Source organism: Conger conger, chromosome 1 (genome assembly GCF_963514075.1).
Source record: "Conger conger chromosome 1, fConCon1.1, whole genome shotgun sequence".
NCBI lineage: Eukaryota > Metazoa > Chordata > Actinopteri > Anguilliformes > Congridae > Conger > Conger conger.
This window is the reverse complement of record NC_083760.1, coordinates 59,519,909-59,541,520: the sequence shown is the minus strand read 5'-3', so window position 1 is coordinate 59,541,520 and position 21,612 is coordinate 59,519,909. Positions and strand designations below refer to the sequence as shown.

The 21,612-nt window shown below is 43.4% G+C and overlaps 1 protein-coding gene across 1 annotated transcript in view; it reads left to right on the top strand.

Moving 5' to 3' along the window:
* Positions 1–20,902, top strand: part of bckdhb (branched chain keto acid dehydrogenase E1 subunit beta) — a 54,177-nt gene extending 33,275 nt beyond the window's left edge. Inside the window, exons 9-11 of the mRNA XM_061220169.1 lie at positions 6,406–6,492; positions 19,980–20,127; positions 20,564–20,902. Coding sequence (XP_061076153.1) covers positions 6,406–6,492; positions 19,980–20,120 — 228 coding nt within the window. The 3' untranslated portion in view covers positions 20,121–20,127; positions 20,564–20,902. The remainder of the gene's footprint in view (positions 1–6,405; positions 6,493–19,979; positions 20,128–20,563) is intronic.
* Positions 20,903–21,612: the final 710 nt, after the last annotated feature.

Genomic DNA, 21,612 nt, shown 5'->3' with positions numbered 1-21,612 from the left:
TCGCCCAGATCCGCACTCCTGGGAATTTGGTCGGGACGCACAAGCGTAGAAATCCCATCTGCTCCGCAGAAGGGAAGGAGTCGGCCAGGACAGGGGGAGGGTTCTGAACACTGTACTGACTCATGCCCTCAGTTTCACTGCACTCCTAAAATGTCCTTCCACACCAGGCAGACACAGTAAAATGTTTCCCTAAAATGCACGATACACAGCAAGGTAACCACTTTCACACCACTCCTAATGTTCCTATGATGGTGAACCAGTTTTTCTCCGCACCAGACATACACAGTATTTGAAGCCAGTTTAATTCCAAAACAATGTACAGTAGGACTCAGTCCACATTAATTTTCACTTCTCGTTATATATGGCTGTTAAGGTAAACCAGTTCCACACAATCTATGCCTAATAAGCTACATCTGATTCTATGTATACAGAGCAAAACCAGTTTCTCCAGGACTCCACAGAAAACTAAACTGAACTGAAGTTTCAAGGAGTAGTAGTGGGTGGCCATCTGTAGCTGGCTGTGGTTTTAATTGTAGATGCCTCCCCAGTGGACTTAGGGATTTCATGGTTTAATTGCAATGATTTTGGTTTAATGTGACTATGTGGATGCTTGTAGTTATTTGGGTCTCTGTAAAGTCTCCCCAGTCCTGGCGTGTGGTCTGTCTTCTCTGACGGATACTCGTGTACACAGTGATTTATTCCGCCTCCCGTTCGCCCTTTGTCCCACCCCTAGCTAATTGCTTGTGCCTTGAGGAGCAGACCAAGAATTCAAACTGAGCAGGCGGCCTTTTGTCAGGCGGTCACATGGCTGGCATGAGTTACAACCCCCGCGGTCGGCCTTCCATTACAGGGCGGAGACCGCGCGAAGACAATCGCCGCCCTTAGATCCGTCTCGTCTGTCGTTGGGATTTAAATTTTCACTTCCTGTCCCGTTTGATGGATGGTCCTGCGGATTAGGTTTTAGATCCGTATGTTTTTACAAACGAGCATTTCGGAACAGCGGTTTACTTTTACTGCGCACAGTACAGGCAGAGCTTTCATTAGGGCTGTGCTTGGTAAACAGTCATGAACGACTGTGTGTATTTAGTGTGATGTACTGTGTGCGTCTGCGTGGCTATGAGCGTGTGCATGTGTGTGTGTTTGTAATACAGCTGTATATAGTGAGCTCAGGGTTAGAGCCATAGAGGGATTCATTTTACCACTTTTTCAAAATATTTGCATCCATGACGGCTGGCCTTAGGACCTTGACAGCTGGCTGATCAAGAGCACAAGAACTCCAAATACTGGTAGATAGTCATCTCACCAAAAATGCATTCTTTCTTTCAACTAGTAACAAGAAGAAAGACTGTCTGTCTGACTTTCTGTGGGTTTGTGCAGATTCTGTTTCTGTGTGAGTGTTTATTTGTTTTATCTTGTCTATCCTTTCCATTTGCATATAATTGTTTTGTTAAGTCTCTCTCTTGATGTGTGTGTGTCTCTGTCTGTGTGTGCACCACTGTCTGTCTTTTGTCTGCGCTGGGCACTGGGTGTCATGTTTCGATGTTTGGAGTCTCTCACTGTGTTTGACTGTTTATCTTCTGTCTCATGGTGTGTGTGTGTGTGCGTGCGTGTGTGCGTGCGCTGACCTGTAGAGCCTGAGTCCGGCAGTAGGTCTGGGTGGGGCCGTGGGCGAGGTTGTGGACGACAGATGAGAGGGAAGCAGTGCTGGTTATACTGGGGTGTGCGTGGGAACATCACTAAACATGCCCTTCTGCTCACCAAGTGGCAAGAGGTAATAACAGCCCTGCACTCAGTCCCAAACTGAGGCCACTGCCACTGCTGCCCCAGCTCAAACTCTGACCTGAGGGAGGCTGGGAAAGGGGCAGAGGGTCAGCACTTTAGCACCTTCCTCCAAAACCTTCTGGTGGTCCTGTCTCAGTCCAGAGAAACAGTGATGGAGTTCAGTGCATTTCCTCAAGGTTATTTTTGGGAAATGTCCGTCAGACATTTTGCAGGTAACTGTTGCACTGAACCACACATTGAACTGATTGAGGAGAATCATTGCAAGGATTCCACTCTGAAGTCCTTGTTTCTGTTAGTGTGTGCCATTGTTAAGTAAAGGCCTGTGATTGGTCTTCACAGGATTTGTGGCACTGACTCCAAGTACACATACATGCCTTCTCCACTTTCTGTGTGGCAACTTGACATTATGATTTTGTGCTCCACCCTGCCACATTAAAGTCTTGCTCTGAAGGGTAAATGATGAGGCTTGTGTTGGACTCGGGGAAATTGCCCTGCTGTACATTGAGACCGGAACCTTCTTCACTGAGAATTTCTATCCCCCATCCGGAACCTTTGCGGACAAGAGCCAGACCACAATTAGCACATGTCAGTGTCAAGTGCAGTCAGTTGTGTTCTGATGGTGGGAAGGATTCAGCAGTGTGCGTGCGTGCGTCTGTCCGTCCATCCGTCCGTCCGTGTGTGTCTGCGTGCGTTTCTCACCATCCTCAATCCCTCTCTTTCACTATCCCCTCTCTCTCTTCACTCCTCAGTCCTCTTTCATTTCCTCTGTCCTTCTCGCTGTCCATTTACTTCTGCACACCCTCAGAAGAGACACGCGCAATGCTGTGTAATTTGTTAATATCTCGTTAGAATGCAGTGTCAGCTTCCATGACTGCTGCCATTGTTCTCCTTTGACCGTATACAACCCCGTTCTTCTGTAGCCTTCTGTATCCTACCCTCAAAGTTCTATCTGCAGCCAAAATGGCATTTTGACCTTTGACCTCTGACCCCATACTGCAACCTTCACTTTCCTGTTATGTGTCACTGAATCCACCACAGTGTACAGATATCCAAGCTCTGCAGTATTTAAAGCACTTTAACAGTTATAAGGCATTGTAAAATAGATTAGAACTGAAGTCCATCATCCCTAAATATTTGTGCATTAATTTAGTGAGTTTATCTGACCTGCTTTAGTTCAATATCAAATTTTTTTCTGTCAGTATACTCTGTTGTGCTTTTAGTGATCTTTGTTATTTACACTTTGTTGCTATTATGGTGATGGTTGTTTTGTCTGTCCCTTTGGGGAAAAGTGACAAACGAAAGCAAATGGATGCATGTGTTATAGAACCTGCGATTTCCTCCATGGGGCGGGCTCCTTTGCCAGGAATGAAATCCCATGACAGACTACACTGATGTGAGATAATACACTCAGTGAGCACTTTATTAGGTATTTATTAGGCTTATTTTCTTTACTCCTATTGCTATAGCCTATCCACCTAGAGTTATGATGCATTGTGTTCAGAGATGCTCTTCTGCATACTGCTGTTGTACTGTGTGGTTATTTGCGTTACTGTCACCTTCCTGTCAGCTTTGACTAGTCTGGCCATTCTCCTCTGTCTCATTGACAAGGCGTTTCTGTCTGCAGAACTGCTGCTCACTGGATTTTTTTGTTAGTTTTTTTGCACCATTCTTTGCAAACTCGCATTAATAAGTAGGTGTAAAAAAGTAAAAATGTTCCAAATAAAGTGCTTGGAGAGTCTACGTGAATGGAATATTTTGTCCTTCATGTGCGTCACCTTTAAAATCAGTTGCACACTGCCAGCTTTGGGCTCCATTGCTGTAGCCATAACACTGATAGGGGAGAAATACCCATGTGTGCGTGCGTGTAAATACCTGTGTGTGTGTGCGTGTAAATACCCGTGTGTGTGCGTGTAAATACCTGTGTGTGTGTGCGTGTAAATACCCGTGTGTGTGCATGTAAATACCTGTGTGTGTGCGTGCGTGTAAATACCCATGTGTGTGCGTGTAAATACCCATGTGTGTGTGTGTAAATACCGTGTGTGTGCGTGTAAATACCCATGTGTGTGCGTGTAAATACCCATGTGTGTGTGTGTGTAAATACCGTGTGTGTGCGTGTAAATACCCATGTGTGTGTGCATGTAAATGCATCTGTGTGTGAATGTTTCAGTTTCGTTTGAACATGCTGACATTTACTGCTGAATGTGAAGGCGCGAACATAAAGATTGCCCTCGTTAGATTTTAACGAGACGTCGGCAGGGCCTCCCCAGCCAATGGCATTACACGTGAGCCTGAGTGTGGTCCCTTTAGCCTGCAGCTCCGTGTGGGTGGTGCGTTATTTCGGTGGACATGACGGTCGCGTTTCAGAGCCACATCCAGAGGTCTTCATTCCGCACCGAGACGCCTCCGGCCCTGGGCTGGAAGAGGGAAGAGCCCAGTGCCCTGCACCTGCCACCGCACAGAGCAGTCAGTGTGTACATCCAGGGCTTTAAGAGCTGGGTCTGCGGTTGCGGGCAGAAAACCCTTTCGCCGGTGAGGCCGTCTCAGCAGATGGCAGAGATGTGAGGTCTGTGCTCAGTCGTGTGTGTGGCAGCCAGATTCCTTACCCGCATCTCCTGCTTGGGGCATTTCACACTCCTTTCCTTGGGTCATTGCATTGGCTCCCTCTTCAGGGTTTATGTTTAAGGTTTTGCTCGCTACATACTGTACGAAGCGCTTTATTGCCGTGACTTGTGTTCCATTTAGTGGGCTGTCAGTGGAAAGTGAATTTGAAGTGATTGTACATGCAAAACGGACAGGCCGTGTCACACCTCCAGCTCTCATCTGTGATTGTGCGATTGTGTGTGTGTTCATGTTACACTTCTTATAATGGACCCTGTAAGGTTCGCCTGAAGAGTTTTTTGCATTGTGTTGCATTGTGTTGCTGATGGTTTTCTCACACTTTGCACTTGAGCCCTGCTTCCTTTTGGAAAATTGTTCGGGAATATTAGCCAGGTGTGGCGGTTTTATCAGGCTGACTCGACCTGGCATGCACAGTCTGTTTAATCTGGCAAAATGACTGTTTACATTCAACCATAATAGTCTCTTTATCCCTTCTCTCCAACTCCAAATACCTCAAAATATACGCACACACACACACGCACATGCGCACACACAACTGCATATACACTACATTGGCATTCGAAGCAAGAATAATAATAATAATAACTGTCATTTTAAATTACACTTGCAAATGTGAATTCAAGGGCACTGCTTGATGCTCATGGAAATTTTGAGAGGAAAGAGGTTTTCCCCTTTGTGTTTGTAAACCCAAATTTGTATGTGTGACTGCGTAAATGTGAGTGAGAACGAGCGTATGTTATTTGTTTGTGCGTGTTAATGTGCATGCGTATGCGCGCACACGTGCGGACCTGCTGTCTGTAGCAGATTGAAGGTTAAATGATCAGGGCTGGACCTTGGTGCCACTAAGCCACAGGGCAGCCAAACATAGGGAACATGGTGGATATAATTACAGAGATTACAGGCATGGAATAAACCCTGAGTGGAAAGACACTGCCGCAGCACTGTCTTAAAGTGCAGCTCATGGCCTTTCTGTCCGGTAAGACGATACTGCATCAAATCACCCTGACCGCCCCCTCTTCTGACCGGAAAATGTCACCTACTGTCCTGAGCTTAAGTCAGAACAATGCTGTAGTAATCCCCCTGCTTCCATGTGAGAATGGACCAGCAGGGAGATGCATATCTGGCCCCTAGATATTTCCAAACCCTTGACTCAAAGCTCTTCAGCATTTTGGGTTAGTTTACCCAAAATTGTATTTTCTGAACATAAGCTGAACAGGAGGATATGGGAGGTTATTTTTCCGGCTTCTAAAATTGTCTCCATAAAGAAATGCAGCATTCATACTACATTTAGAGTAACACATACACATCCCTCCAGCCCTTCTCTTCCTGCAAGGGTTTTGATTCAAAACCAATAAACACTTCAGTGCTAGACCCCTCTTGTGTGTTAATGCTCCAGGTGTTGACCGCCGTGTGTGTTAGTGCCCCAGGTGTTAGTGTCACCATGCACCAAGACCAAGTGTTTACTGATGCAATGTGATGGTCCTTCGCATTGGTAACCAGGATTAGTTGGACTTTTCTGCTCTTCCAGGGTCATAGCCCTGTAAAAACAGTGAGAGATCACTGGTGCTACATTCTTTTTTGCTTCTGCAGTTGCTAGGATTGCATTTCCAATAAAAACATGACCTTCACCTGAAGGCGTTCTGCCAATTGGTATAGTTGCAGTAGATATGAAATCTAAAATCATCTCAACTTTATTACACATAGTGTACACCTCCCCAAAAAGGGTTATTTATTTCTTGAAAGAGGAATGAATGAATATGAATTTTAAAAATACATACGTGTGTGGTATGTAATAAAGAGTGATACTCTGAGAGAGTGAAAGTTGGTGTTTGAGAGAGCTTTTATATAAGGGCTGGATGTGTGTGATGTGTCTGTTTCTCCCTGCTCTGCTGTAACTGCAGTAAAACTTTGCAGGAGGCAAAGGGCTGGAGGGATATACAGGATATCAGTGTGTGCTGTCAATCATCCTTGTTCTAAAACAAAGTGCTTTTTGTTTGTTTCTAGTCGGTGGTGAAAACAGGGAGGTTGCTCATCAGCCATGAAGCTCCAGTGACAGGAGGATTCGCTGCTGAGATCAGCTCCGCAGTACAGGTAAGACTGATCTCAGATCAGCTACAGATCAGATCCATGGTGTTGCTTCACTTCAACTTCACCTTCAAGGCTTATATCAGCTCCACATTAAAGATGTTCACTGTCAGTGTTGCTGTTTAGTTGTGGTAACGTTTTCGCGTCAGCTTCTGTGTCTGTCCTGAATGAGCAGAAATGGGTTTCTGGGTTTAGCCTGTAATGTGCTAGCTTTGACGGTAGGACAGCTCATAGGGATCCTCTCCGTTTTCCTCTGGAGCCCAGACCAAGTCCATTACGTTACAGGCTTCTGCCCAAACTGCAGGCAGCCAACAAGAGAGCCAGCTTCAGGCCAGCTGCTGGCATGGGTCACAACCCTGGATCATGTGGTTTTGAGAGTCAGAGAGCTGTGTGGTTCACCAGCAGCCTGTAACAGATTGTGCGTTTCAGCAGAATCACGTTAGCTCTGCTGCTGGGCTGTCCGTATGTACACACACACACACACACACACACACACACACATATACTTGTCTCCTCCTTCTTCACCTTTCCTTCAGTCTTCCTCCCTCTCTCTCAAACACATACTCTATAACTCCCAGACAGGAGAGCTCTCATAGGCCGAGAGGTTTGGCATTTCCATATCTTCGTGTGGGAGAGCACCCTTAATAAACCCGTGACAGGGAGACAAAACGGGGCTGTCTCCCTGTCACTGAGCCAATGGGGGGGCTCCCTGTGTTACACAGCCAATGAGGTCTCTCCCCGTGTCAAAAAGTCTGTGCGGGATGTTCCCCTGTCACACAGCCGATGGAAGGGGAACTTTAACAGTGGCCAATTAATACTGTGTTCACAGGCAGGTTTTAGGTAGCTCCTGTAGATCAGCGTTTCCCAACCGGTATGCTGTGTGGAAAATCTTTTTTCACCTCTGGCCCAACCGGGCATTTCTTTTCAAGTTTTTATCTGCTTACCACCCTCCTCCCTTTTTCGTAACACAGAGAACGAGATGGCTTTAATAAGAACACTCAAATTTTGCATCGACACAACTTCTGACCAACGGAAGGCTGATCAGGCAGTTTAGGCTAACTACGGAAGTCAAGTACATGTAAAAACTGCTGGCCATAGAGAACTGTGGTGTCACCCTTCTTTTACTAGATCAACTGGATCTAGTTGACACCGACTGCTTAAGTGAGTCAGTGTGTAACAGGCTGCTGCTGCTGCTCCCATTGGTCTCATGTTTGTTTAGAATTCAGTGATTCAAACTTGGAGTCGCTAGCCTGATTTATAAGTTACCATTGTGTCTCCCCATGTCAAATTTGACTCTACAGCCATGAAATTATAAAAAGAAAACTGATACTGATAGAATGAATTATTGAGTTGGATTTTTACGCAAAAACTTTAGGGGTAATAGTAAAGATAGTATGATTTAAACATAATAGTAAACATAGCTTTGCCGAAATCGTAAATTGTTTACCATTTTCTTTGTAATAGACCTGTGAAATTACATTGAAAAGGGTGAGATATTTTGGTTCATATTTTGCTGTTTAACATCAGAGAGCCATCCAACGCTAACAAACACTGAACATAGAGAAGTATGAATACGTGTCAGGTTTGTGACTGTATCTGTATCTGTCCTTTCATGGCTCCTCTCCTGATGAAACTTGGAGATTCTCTGGTCACTTAGATTCGTCCTTTTGCAAAGAGCAGCTGGGATTGCAGAAACGATGACAGTGCCTCATCCTTAGATTGCCTGTTCTAGCTGGAAGTTTCCTGAAATTTGCTACTCTGCGAACGAGTCACTTCATGTGATTGGTTGTTTTTGGAAAAAGCTGTCACATGATAGCCGCTGGCTGAGGAATTCTCTGCTGTTAAATTTTAAATTCTCTCCACAGGCTTCCAGCTTGAACGGGTCTGTGGGACAGCCAGGGTGCAATGGTGTCTTGCTCCCTTCACCTTGCGCCCTGTGCAGCTCACTGTAGACTGCACACTACATGCTAAGCACTACCCTGTACAAGCCTGCATTAAACGCTGCCCCAAAGTGTGCACAACGCAAAACAGTGTCCTGTACGACATCCGCAGTATGGCCCGCACACTTTTCATTCAACTAAACGCTGCCTCTTGCATGCTCTATGTGTATAGAACACACTGTCATTCAAACCCCACATTATACGCTATGTCTCTTAAAAAGCCTAGAATGCACACTAATAATTAGTGTGCAAGAGCTGTCACTTGTTGACCCAACACAACCTTTGAGGGAACGGAATGATTCCTGCGTCAATATCAATGTCAATTTTTTTGTTTATAATTCTGGTTATTTGCCATTATCTAGTCTGCGGAATCTAGCCTGCAGTCTAACTCTTCCAGGAAAGCTGTGGTCGGGCTCATGTGATTTGGGCGTGACATCAAAGTAGGTCATCTCCGGTTTGGTTCTGTTGGTGTTGGTTGAGGATAAAGGGCTGCGCTTCTGCCATACATACTTGCAGAATCAGAACCAGAAGCTCAACTGTCTCGTGTGAAGGAGAGTCCTGCAGTGGTAATGCAGTGAATCCTCTCCCTCTGCCCCCTGCCCTCCCCCGTAGTCTCCACCAGAGGATGCACATTCCTCCTCTTCAAAGCACACAGTTTATGGACCAAACCTGTTGCGCATTTTAAAGAAGAGTCCAGATTGGATGCAGGCACTCAATCAGTTTGAGCCTTTCATCTGTGACTGGATCAAAAAGCATAAGCTCCATCCTGAACCCCCTCCCACCCCGCTCGCTGAACCCCTGTCCATCCTTCCATCTGTCCACATCCAGGAGAGCATGGCCGTGATGTTTTGTCTTGTTTTTGTCTCTCGCTTTAAGTGGCTCAGGTTAAAGTCACAGGCATAAAAGCTTACAGCACGTATAACTGCCTATGCAACCTGAAAGTTTTTTAATCAGATTTTTTGTTAGCCTTTACCCTCCTTTGCAGTGAAGAAACGGCCATTTATTTTCACCACATTCCCTTCTTGTTGCTTTCCGTGGCCGTTTGAGCTCTTGCTTTGTACATAATTTATTTCTACCTGTCACCACCTGTATGCTACTCAGGCAGTCACATTCCAGAATTGATGGTAAAAAATGTCAAATGGCTTCTGTTTTACTTGTGTATTTCATGAATTACTTGTTGTAAGCTAACGTCTGTAGTTGGAGATTACAGATGTGCGTAGCATAAGAATGGCACAGAATCCCCAGGCACCGACTTAGTGCTGAATTCATGTTAAATGGTCATAATTGTTCCTTTCAGGGCTTGACACAGACACAGGGTGCATTCGATTCAGGTACTGAAAGGGGTTTTTCCATATTCAGGGTCTGTTTGAACATTTGTGCTTGCTTTCCTGTTCTGTGGATGAGGTGCACCATCATTTTCTAGTGGTCCTCCTGCCCCTCTGAGTTTTCCCAGAATCAGGCACATAAAGGGCCCATTTTCATCTGGAGAGGCACATTAAGTCAGCCATGTCCCCCCTGTATCCCGTGGCGGGGGTGCTGCAGGGCTTGGGTTTGAGAATCAAGACGGTCGTCGACCCCCACGGGAGGTGGAGTCGGGGGTTTAGGCTGGAACCGCACCAGGAGCAACAGCACCTGTGCTCATTTCTTAACAGAGCTGTTCCTGTCTCCCTGTGTTTTCATCTTTGAAATGATGACAGGGATACAGTGATGGGCAAGCAAGGCTTCTGGAGCCCCTGTGAGAGGTGGAGGGTCCACACACTGCTCGTCAGTTCAGAAAGCCAGCCCTGAAATTGCGGGTGGAAAAATTCTCGGAATTTTTGGATACATTTTTAATTTGCAAGACTAGGGGAAAAAATTAATTGTACTGAAAGTGATCGCATTTGCATGATTGCATGTTAATAATTGGACAAACTTTGTTATATGAGAGGAATATTTAGTTTCCGCATGGGGATCTGTAGTGAATTTTTTATTCTGGAACTGTAATGCAGCTACCATCAACACCAACATCTCAGACATTATAGACAGAGTCTTGGGACCATGTGAGACTGAGGCAAGGGAAACTAGCTGTGATCAAGACGAGCCAATATGGGAGGAGTGTGACCATTTTTCTCTCCTGGACTACCAGTAGATTCTCTTGGCCCTGGATTAACATGATTTGCGAGTTTTTAAGAAACCAAATGAAATGTTACAGTAGTAGTTTAGTTCCCCAAACGTTTGTTTTTTTTATAACTGTGTTCCACCAGCCATCTGTAAGTATCAATTATGTCTCACGCTATGGAGCTACGGTCACAGTTGGCTCTGGCACGGTCCGGATTCGATCTGTGGCTGTGAGGCTCATCAGTTCGAATTTTGTGGTGGGTTGCAGTGTCCTTCACCTGTACGTGTTTTCAGGACGAGCACCTGGTAAGGGATTCTTGTGAAACTGTTTCAAATGGAGAGTTATAAAATTGTGGCGTTTCAGCTGTGTCATTGACGGCACAAGATTGTAACCCTCAACCAACTTCCAGGTGGTGCTTTGGCTCTGAATTCCAGCTGCTGACACATACAGGCCACCAGAACTGTCTAAAATTATATTTTTTGTCATTTCAAGCCAGCAAGTTATCTTAAAATATGCATCTTGTGGTCTGACAAAACCGCCCGAACAGAATGAAAACATAAAAATTTTTTATCAATCACAGTTTGCCCAGGTAGGACAGGGCATTCGGTGCCAGAAAACTCGGTCTCTTATTGTGCCTTCTAAAGCTCCCCCCAAGCTCACAGTGTTGACTTTCTGAAGATGCAATTATGCCATCAAGAACTGTCAGGAAACTGGGTTGAAAGCATATGCCTCAAATGTTTGCTTATGCTCATATTTATCCACCATAAAAATCCACACACATTTACTGAATGAAATACAGTTCTGTGCAAAAGTCTTAGGCACCTGTATAACGCTCTATAAAGATTATTTCAAAAATAATTCAAGGAAACGTCCTTGATAAGCGTACTATACGTTTTACATTACATTTTAATAATAATAATAATAATAATAATAATAATAATAATAATAATAATAATAGCTAACGCTGCCCTGCAGTTCTATAAGACAATCCGCAGGGAGGTTGTTCCAAGCATGTTGGAGAACTTGCCACAGTTCTTCTGCAGACTTAGGTTGGCTCCTTGCTTCTGATCTTAGACAGCTTTGATCAAGTTATTAAGTAAAAAGTAGTCAATTGCTTACAGTAATATGTTACTTTTTAGAATTAAATACAGAAATGTCTCTGAAAATGACATTTTGGAAAATGAATATTTGGAAATCTCAAATGTGTTCTTTTATACTAACACACAAAAAATAAACTTATATATAATAAACTCTAGGGTGCCTAAGACTTCTGCACAGTACTGTATTTCCACTGTAATTTTTATTTTTCAGATATACAACATTTGAGCTTAATCTCCACAAAATGGTAGTAGGATATTTGAAAACTTTGAGGTGCAAAAATGTTCATTACCAATTTTTCTTTCAAGGCTGCCTTGAATGGGTCCAGGGTTATAATTGGGGAATGGCCAGTGGCCTGGCACTGGCTTCTTTACAATGCAGGCTGCGGCTCCAAACAGCACATGCTTCCATGTGGAACCATGCTGGCATGTCCACGCTAACTCTTCTATTCTAATCTTAAAATCTCTGGAGGTCGGTGACAAATTCCATTTCTAGCCGGAGAGAAAAATGCTGCCTTTGAAAAGTGCATCACTGCAAAAAAGGATATTGTATTTTAAAATCATGATCATATTGCTGCATAATAGCTTGGTCTTATGATACTGTATAATATTTTTATTCTGAAGTACATTATGTATAATGATGTACCTCCTTAAAGATAAACACTAATTTGCCCTGAAATTGGAGCAAGGCAGCTGTATGCTCTCCAGACGTCATGGCAACCTACCAGACTGCACTTGTGTTCTGAGCTTGTTTGCCTGCTTGCTGTACTTGTGTTCAGAGATTGTGTGATGTACTTGTGTTCAGAGATTGTGTGCTGTACTTGTGTTCAGAGATTGTGTGCTGTACTTGTGTTCAGCGCATCTATGCTTGCGTGCTGTACTTGTTCAGAAATTGTGTGCAGAACTGGTGATCACAGCTTGTGTGCTGTACTGGTGTTCAGAGCTTGTGTGCTGTACTGGTGTTCAGAGCTTGTGTGCTGTACTGGTGTTCAGAGCTTGTGTGCTGTACTGGTGTTCAGAGCTTGTGTGCTGTACTGGTGTTCAGAGCTTGTGTGCTGTACTGGTGATCAGTTTGTGAGCCTGCGTGCTGCATTTGTGTGCTCACAGCAAGGCAGCTGTGTGTTCTCCAGACATCATGGCAACCTACCAGACTGCACTTGTGTTCTAGTGCTTTCCCAGTAAGCCTTCTGTATGGCCCATCTCTTCCTGTTGCCTGTTGTTCTGTTTGCCTTTGTATCTTCCATTTCACTGATCACTCTATGCAGCATCTTTGGGTTTATGAAAAGCCTGAGGCAAACACTGTAATTGATATGAAGTATGGGAGGAGTGATTCAGTTTAAGAAATATGTCTGCTCGGGCTTCAGGAAATCTCTTGTTTTGTTCTTTGTGTTTTGGTTTGGCAAGTGCAGACAAAACACGTGCAAGATTTGTAAACACTAAGCTTAAATACAATTGGGGCCATTCCGTATCAAATGAATCACCTGTTGACCTCACCTCACCCCTCTTAATTTTAACAAAAATATCAATTTATTGTCCACACACATCCCTCAGTTTCCCCAGTGGGCAAAGATTAATGCATTTTTTTGTGTAGGTCAATAGGTGACTGGTATGACTATAACAGCTCACATAATGAAGTAGGTTTGATTGAGCTCTTAACTGAATAAGGGTGTGGATTTGACATCCAGTTGCAGTACTTTTCTTTATTTATCATTTACCTCAATTTAAGCAGCTAGATCAACCAGTTATATTTTATTTTCCTTTATTTATTTGACTTGCTACTAATTTTTTAACTTATGAAATCATTCTTTAAAACTAGTGGGCTCAGGACACACACTGTACCTTACAGCAAGGCCTCTACAATTCCAATAGAAAATATATTTTAATGTTCATAATAAGATTTCATACACTTCTAAAACTCTATTTTTCAGTGCTTGTTGTTTCACCTCTGTTAACGGTTTGGGAGGATGCAGACAAACGCTTTTTGTGTTCTCCTCTGAAGCATGTGGTGCCAGCAGCCTCTTCCCATCACACGGCATTTGGCAAGCTTGCACATACATGAGTCAGAGGAAGACTGTTCAGACTTGCTGGTGCATGATGATATCAGCTCGGCGGACTGAAACACTCCCTTTCCTCGGCTTTGCTACAGCCAACTGTCAGCACTGGCTTGGCCTTGACACCAAACTATTGGGCCCTTCCATGAAATGATTGTATATGTGTACATTAAATGTATTGAGAACCCCTGCTATGAATGTGAACCAAAAATGCCGCAATTACATTTTGTTTTCAAGAGGAAATACAGAAGATGGAAAAGTAGATTTGGTCACTGCATCTTGCATTTTTAAATTAAGTTAAGAATAAAGATGCCAGTTTTGCTTAAAGGTGGTCATTAAAAACGTTTCGAAAATTAATTGCATACTATATACCGTATATAGCTTGTTATCTCGGTTATTCTTGTGTTTTCTTTTCAACCTTCTTATTTGCTGCCTTATAGGAAATAGTGAAGGATACAATTTGACAGCGATGAATAGTTTTCAGAGAACTCTGTTCCTCATTTGAACAGTGTGGATGAAAGTGTTCTGTCAGTGGAAAATCTGAGCAGGTTTAGAGCTAGGTCACTGAAATGTAGAACACTGCTTCTGACTAACAGAACCAGTTGGAATGGTTTTCTCTTTTCTTTTTCTTTGAGAGCACTGACAGTCTGCCCTCCTTATGTGTTTTTATTCCTTAGTTTTTTGTACTATATTCAGACCCGAGGGATAGCAGAGCAGGACTCCGATAGAGAGGACCACAGTTGCAGAGAGTGTAACAGTGCAGGACAGAGTCCCAGAATGCACAGGGGTTTTCATACCTGGCTTGCAAATGGGCATTGCTTATTGTCAGGCTGGGACATGTGTGTTCTGTGTTGGAACGCTGGAAGAGAACTCCTACAAAGTAAATCAATGAGTAAATGAATGCAATCAATAATATCTTCAGTCTGTTAACCAGCAAGACAAAAATCATGGAAACCAGCTGTCCCTGCTTACTGTTTCTTCTGACAAGAGCATCTCCCAGCATGCACCTTGTGTGTTGAATTTTTGTTTAGCTGTTTATGTTCCAGCTGCTTCTTATTTTTACTGGATTGCTGACACTTTAAATTAAAACATTAACAACATCTTCAAGGGAAATGGGAAATTTGTATAAAAATACTGAGACGTCACCTTAAAATCCCCCCTCATTGTCCAATGGTGTAATAAGGATACATCACTCAGTAGTGCACATGCCATGACATGAGTTTTTATTCTGGAAAACGACTCAACTATTAGTGCTTCAAAGGGACTTTATTGTATGTCTGACATAGGTCTAATCCCACGCTCTATGTTAAAGGCTTGGCTTTATTTCAAGATGCTCTGTGGTTCAGGTCCGAATCCCATCTCCCAACCCTGGCTCTCTTCCCGCAGGTTTGTGTGTGCACCTGCAGTAATCCCCAGAGCAGGCATTATGATTTTAGCCTCAGTTCACCCCTCCCAGTTGTGCTACAGTTGCCCACTCCTCAGTTTATACCTAGTTGCAATTTTGATACAATTGTTTCATCCGCACAAAAATTGAGCTGCGTAATCTTGTGGTGTGTTCAACACAAGTGCTTACATTATAAGCCACACATTTTAATTTTATGAGCCAAATGTGCAAATGTGGGGGCGGGGGGGGGGGTAGAACAGCCAACCTTCAGTGAAAAACAACCTTTCTGTCACATGGTGTTCCAACCATCTCTGGCAGGAGAATAGCAGCCCAAAGAGAGGGACACAGCTAGATGTTGGAGAGGGAGGCATTATTAAGCTGTGGTGAGAACATGACTGGTATTTTGATTGTCATGTTGTTCAGAGCTCATGGCCACATACTGGGGGGTTAGGGGAGCCACAATACTTCTCCCTGCACATTTGGAAACTCACGTGGTGCATCAGTTGCATCTCCCAGCAATTCCCATCAAGTGGTCATTGAGTCATTGAGTATATCGCCAAGATACACTCGCTCAACATTTTTCTATTCATTGTCAGTGATTTTTTTAAATTCCACAGACAAATGATTCTACGGCTCATCACCCCGAGTAGTTTATCATTATGCTGCCTTTCCAGGTTCCCATTTCTCACCATGCCCAAACATCCCAGAACAGTATTGTGGCAAACATTCCAGAATGGTTGTCCAATGGAACATTTTAATTTAGCTGAATCTCTTTTTTTTATGTTCTTTTGTACCCACAAAATAAATAAAAACAATGGCCCTGGTGAATTTGCTTCGATTGATTTCCTATGCTCTGCTGTTGGAAACTTGTTGGCAGGAATTATCCTGCTCCTTTTATATGTATGTGAGAAACTCACTTATACTTTTGTGTGGAGTGTACAGAAAAAAAACCTTTTCAAGACAGTCTCTAAATAAGGCATGCTGTCTTCCTGTGAGTGGTAAAACTAGCTATCTATTAACCCTGTAAGTATCACCCCTTTTCTTGACAGCTTAAAAATGGCATACCCAAAATAAAATGCTTACTATTCTTCTGACTTCTTCTTTTGACTACAGACATGATCATGGTCTTTTCTAAAAGGTAACCTTCCAGGGCTTCTTTTCCAAGAGTCATTATTACTCCACATATTACCAAAACAAAGTTATGGAAGCTCAAACACTGCTATTTTTCTTACTGAAAAGATTATCTGTTTTTGACTGGATACAGATTGTTGTGTCTGTGGCTGGTGGGCTTAGAAACACAATGGGGCCAAGTCACTACACTGGACAAATCCCCTTTTAAATTTGAGGACAGTATCACTAAGAATTAGCATTCTGCGTTTTTCTTTCTTTTTTTTCGAATCTATGTCTAGGCAGTTTTCCAAAAAGGACTTTTGGAGACTCCAAAAGGACTCCTGGAAACTAAATGATACTATGGGTCATATGAAGTGTAAAATACTGCATCTTGCTTATCCTGAAAAAAAGGATTTGCTCTCTCCTCCCCCCCCCACATCTGTCATTTCGCTTTGTCCCAAACTCCCTCCTTGCAGCTGTCCTTTCACAACAGGTCAAGAATATCATAAAAAATAAGTCCGTAATCCCAACAATACCATCTTGTATACTAATACATTCATTCAGGTCCACTGATTGACGTTTTTGTCAAGTACCCATGCCCCATCAACAAGTCACACACATTTCACATGCTATTTAATTTCACATGCTATTTACTATTCAAAAGCAGGCTTGCTCCTTATTTATATGCGTACTGAATAATAATCAAATAATTTGAGAGTATTTAGATGCTCACTGATATAAAATGGGGTCATGTCGCTGAAAGTGCCCTGTATTGTGTTTTCCTTGTTTTCCATTCAGATGGGAGATTCATTGGAACTCCTCCAAAGGAAGTATTTTATTTAGATGTAGGCATCGCGAAATATATTTTTTGTTGTAAAAATCATGGCATAGAATCTCAAGAACCGTTTTTGCCAAAGTGCAACAGACTCCGTGTGCATATTGAAAATACTACAGTTTTGTTACGCAGGCGGAAAAAAAAACTTTGTTTTATGCAAGCCTAACAAATTATATACCATTGGAAATGTAATGTCATTAGCTAAAATGCTTTTTTTTTGGCATATCACTTCAATAATATGCCTGTTCTGGGTTCTTTGATGAGTTGAAGTTATACTGAAATATTAAGCATTTTCTCTGCAACCACGTTAAAAATACTGGTCGGTTGTGTTCCAGCGATCCTATAGAGAACGTAGATGGGGCCTGGGCCAGTGAGACTTAAGGGGTTAAACCAAATGCACAGAATAACTGTGGTATTATGTATTAATACAGGCTAAATGAAACCATTTGTTTTGAAAACTAAAGGAACTAAAATAAAACTGAAAGAAAGTACTGATGCAGAGGGGCATTTGCTGGTCAGACAGTCTGTGTTTTTGCGAAACATAAGTAGACCCAGACCCCCCAAAAAAACCTTCAAGGCATTTCTTTTCGCATGCAGTTTTGTGAAGCTGGCAGACATTTCAGAATGCATCATTGCATTTGTCTTTGAGAGAGTGGCAGTTTGGATGGTGCAAATGGGTGACCGGCACAGGGATCAGGGTTAGTTCATAACCCATTGGACCTCAGTTGCTTGCGCCACATTAATGGGCAGATGGGGCATTAAAGAAGTATCTGCTTCCCAAGGACGGTGAATCTGCTGGAGCCCCTGTCTGACACGCATGTGAAACATGGCCGTGCTGAGAGCGCCTGTACATGCCCTGCCTCTCAAACATGCCGTAAGGGGAAAAAATATGACTGTCTGTTGAGCTGAAATGGAGGCCTTCAGAAGCAGCTCTCCAGTTCCTCTAGCGCTTACAGGCTGTCCTGTTATTGCTGGGTCTCGTCCAGTGGTTTGCACGCATTCTGCACAGGGGTGTTCTGCTTGCTGTCTCAAATCAACTCCACTGATCTGTTTCAGAGTGATTGAGTTTGTGCGTCTTATGGCTGGGCGATAATTATCGAATGCTATAACTGTCTTTGCCACCAAGTGGTTTATTGCCTTCCTCGTCATAGATTTGCTTTAATTATACCTCATGTGGTAGTAAACTTCCAAACTTAAGAGGCTGTGTGAAATACTTCCTTAGAAATGACATCACCACGGTTATCTGTTGAGTGCTGATAAGACAGCCATTCAGCAGCAAGGTCCTACAGTTTCCATGTGATCATCATATGATGTGTTTTTGTCAATGCATGTAAGCTGCAAGACCTTGCTGTTGATTGGCTGTCTTGCCAACATCTAATAGATAACAGTGGTGACATCACCGATCCCTATTGTGTGTGTGTGTGTGTGTGTGTATGTATTTGCGTATCTGAGTTACTGCAGCTGTGGGAGTGCACATGCGTGTACATAAATGATGTGTGCACCCACTTGTATATGGCATGGCTCTATGTCTGCACATACATGTCCCAGTGTGCATGTTTATATGCCCTTTGTGAATGCTAATCGAGGCATAGCCTGACATTGGTTGCCTGTGTTAGCCGAGTCAGGCTGCGTCTTTGCCAGTTCATTAATGCGGACAGAATGAAAGAACCGATAAGATGACAGAAAAGCGGCCGTTTAACTGGCCTGACCTGTGGAACCCCAGTCAGCCTCCGGCTGTGCCCTGAGCCTCAGAGGAACCGCTTTCCTTCACTGAGCCTGTTCTTCTGCAGTCTGGCGTGTGCGCAGCGATCCTCTCGAACGCATCACGCTGGACACAGCCGTGCGCTGGAGCGAGAACAGGGTCAACAGTGTCAGCGCCTTCACAACTGGCGGAACGGCCACCTGGCAACCGGGGAGCGAGCGCGCCAAAACTCCATTTTGGCAGTTTCATCCACTTGATTCAGTTCACATGAGCAATGAAGTCGTGTCTTTATTCTTGCCAGTAATGTTTTCCAGATGGCATTTGACCATCCTGCCTTTCTGTTTGATTGATACATACAGAATAATTGCCTTTGTTCTGTTCCTCTCACAGACATATTTTTTCTGGCTTGTGAATATTCATAATATGGAGTTGACACGTTGAAGGAGACTTGTTTTAAAAGAGACTGTTTAAGCATGGTTATACATTTCTCTTTGCAGACAGGTTTGTCACCGTATTTCATCATTGGCAGAGCTTATAATATAGCCCAGTCAGATATGTTTAAAATGGTAGTCGGATGTATGATACTAGTGAAGTGGGATGGGGATGATGGGTGACTGATGTATTCGAGTCACCCATCAGATTTCCCCAATTATATTAGACAGCTCAGTGTGTGGTCTAGCAGAGATCTGATTAGCATAGCATATTCAGAGCTGGGTGTAAGTGCATGGTGATCTGCACAGTCCAGTGTGTTCAAACGGCAATGTCGGAAAGTCCAAGTAAATTAGTTGCATCATAGGAAACAGATTTTTAGCTTAATTCTGGATTCTGGGAGGTTTGCTTAATCTCTTGTCTGACAAGCCCAAGAAAGCTGACGGGGACACGGAACTGTCAGTGCTTTTTATTAACTAAATCCCAGAGAGTCGAGGCTACTTAGTGCCCTTTCTTTTTTACTTTCCAGAAGTAAATGATTTTAATATAATGATAGTATGTCACTTTAGTATTCAGACATTTAGAATACATGGCATCGGCTACACGTAGGTATTACTTGGAATATATGACTTTTGTGAATTAGCCTACTTAGACCTGTGATATATGTATAGCCCTATTTATTTGCGATTCACGAAGGATGCATTTTCGTGAAACCCGTGTTGATAAGATGGTGTAATCTGCAAGCGAAAATCCTCGTAAATCGCTTTGGTGAGACAAGCCCTTGACTAACTTGTGATGAAACACCAGTGATGTCATTTTGCTGATTATGCCGTGGCTGTTTCTGCAGGAGGAATGCTTCTTGAATCTGGAGGCGCCCATTGCAAGGGTGTGTGGGTACGACACACCCTTCCCCCACATCTTTGAGCCCTTCTACATCCCTGACAAGTGGAAGTGCTTTGATGCTGTCAAACGGATGATCAACTACTGAAGTGCAGGTGCGTTTGTATGTTTGCATTAATGTTCTCTATTTATTACCGATAAATTCATATGACAGGCCCACCTAGTCATCTACCTGTGCACCTGTTTATTTGTCCTACCTCTACCTACTGGTCTCTTTCTGTCAGTCCACCCCCATCTTTCTGTCTGTCCTACTCATCCATATGAGGATACTCTGTGTGTGATCTGTGTGCTGTCGTTCTGGTTCTGCATTCCTGTTTATGATTCATCACATTTAATCCTCACCAAATCTAGTGTGTCTTTTTTAAAGCCCCAATCGTAAAAAAGCACCGGAAAAGCATCGATAAATTCTATTGAAATGTGTTGAAAGAGGGTGGGGGCTCCGGGAGCTTACATTCAACTTATTTTGCCATTTTTGTTTTGGAAGCAGTTCATCTGTCTGAACATGAACATCTCATTTTCTTCCCTCTATAGAATCGCTTGGAGCCCATCGCATCCAGACCGAACCTCATTTTTCCAGCTTACTCTAACCAGAGATGACACACAAACTGTTACATTTTCAAGTAGAGATGTTTTTTCTGTAGTGGACTCATTACACGGTGTGTTGTCCGGCCGTGGCCAGGTGTGGCTGCTTATGGAAAAGGGGCTTAGAACACTAACGGGCATGCTCTGTGAGCTCCAGGATGGGATGTCCTCTCTCTGGCCGATTGTGATGCTGCCCTTTTATCTTGTTTGTATTTAACTTGAACTGACCTAAACTGAAGGGAGTGGGTTTTTCATTGAATAAATGGACCTTGCAGTGGTACACTGGCACTTGATTCCTTCTCAGCTGATTTGCAGGGTACCAGAGAGCCAGTCACACAGCAGAAGATTCCACCTGGGAGGGGGCATTTTATTTATGGCCACAAACTCACACGCGTGTGCATGTACACACATGCCCACATACAAATTCACTCATTCACACACTCATACAGTCTCTCAGACCCATGGAGGCTCATTTGTACAAACTCTCATACACACACACGCTCATGCGGAGCTAATGAGGGCAGAGGATCTCCATACACCTCTGTTCTACCAAGAGATGGTAATAAAAAACAACCTTCAGTAAGTGGAGGTAATGCTCCACTTTCCATCTGAGCTAAGTCCCAGTATGTTCTCATATAAATTATATAAAGTGCAGGAAACAAGCCAAAATTTGGTTAAGCCAACAGCCAAGGTTCAAGAGCAGTTCTTAAACACTGGAGAATAACAATTTATTCTATTGGAAGGTGCAATTGTCAAATAATTTCCAGGCCAAAGCGGTACATAAAAGGTGGCTCTTGTTATCTGGCGGCAGAGTGAGCAGGCATAGGGGATCTGTGCTTCTCTCTCACTCATTAATCTTGCAGGGATCCAGTGGTGCCTGGACTTCTCTTTTGTCGTTCATTATTTCATAAAAGAAAACAAAGATGTGTTTTGGCGAGATGTGTCATGTGATCCTAAGGGGAGCTGACTCAAGCCATACATGAATTCCCTGCTTTCTC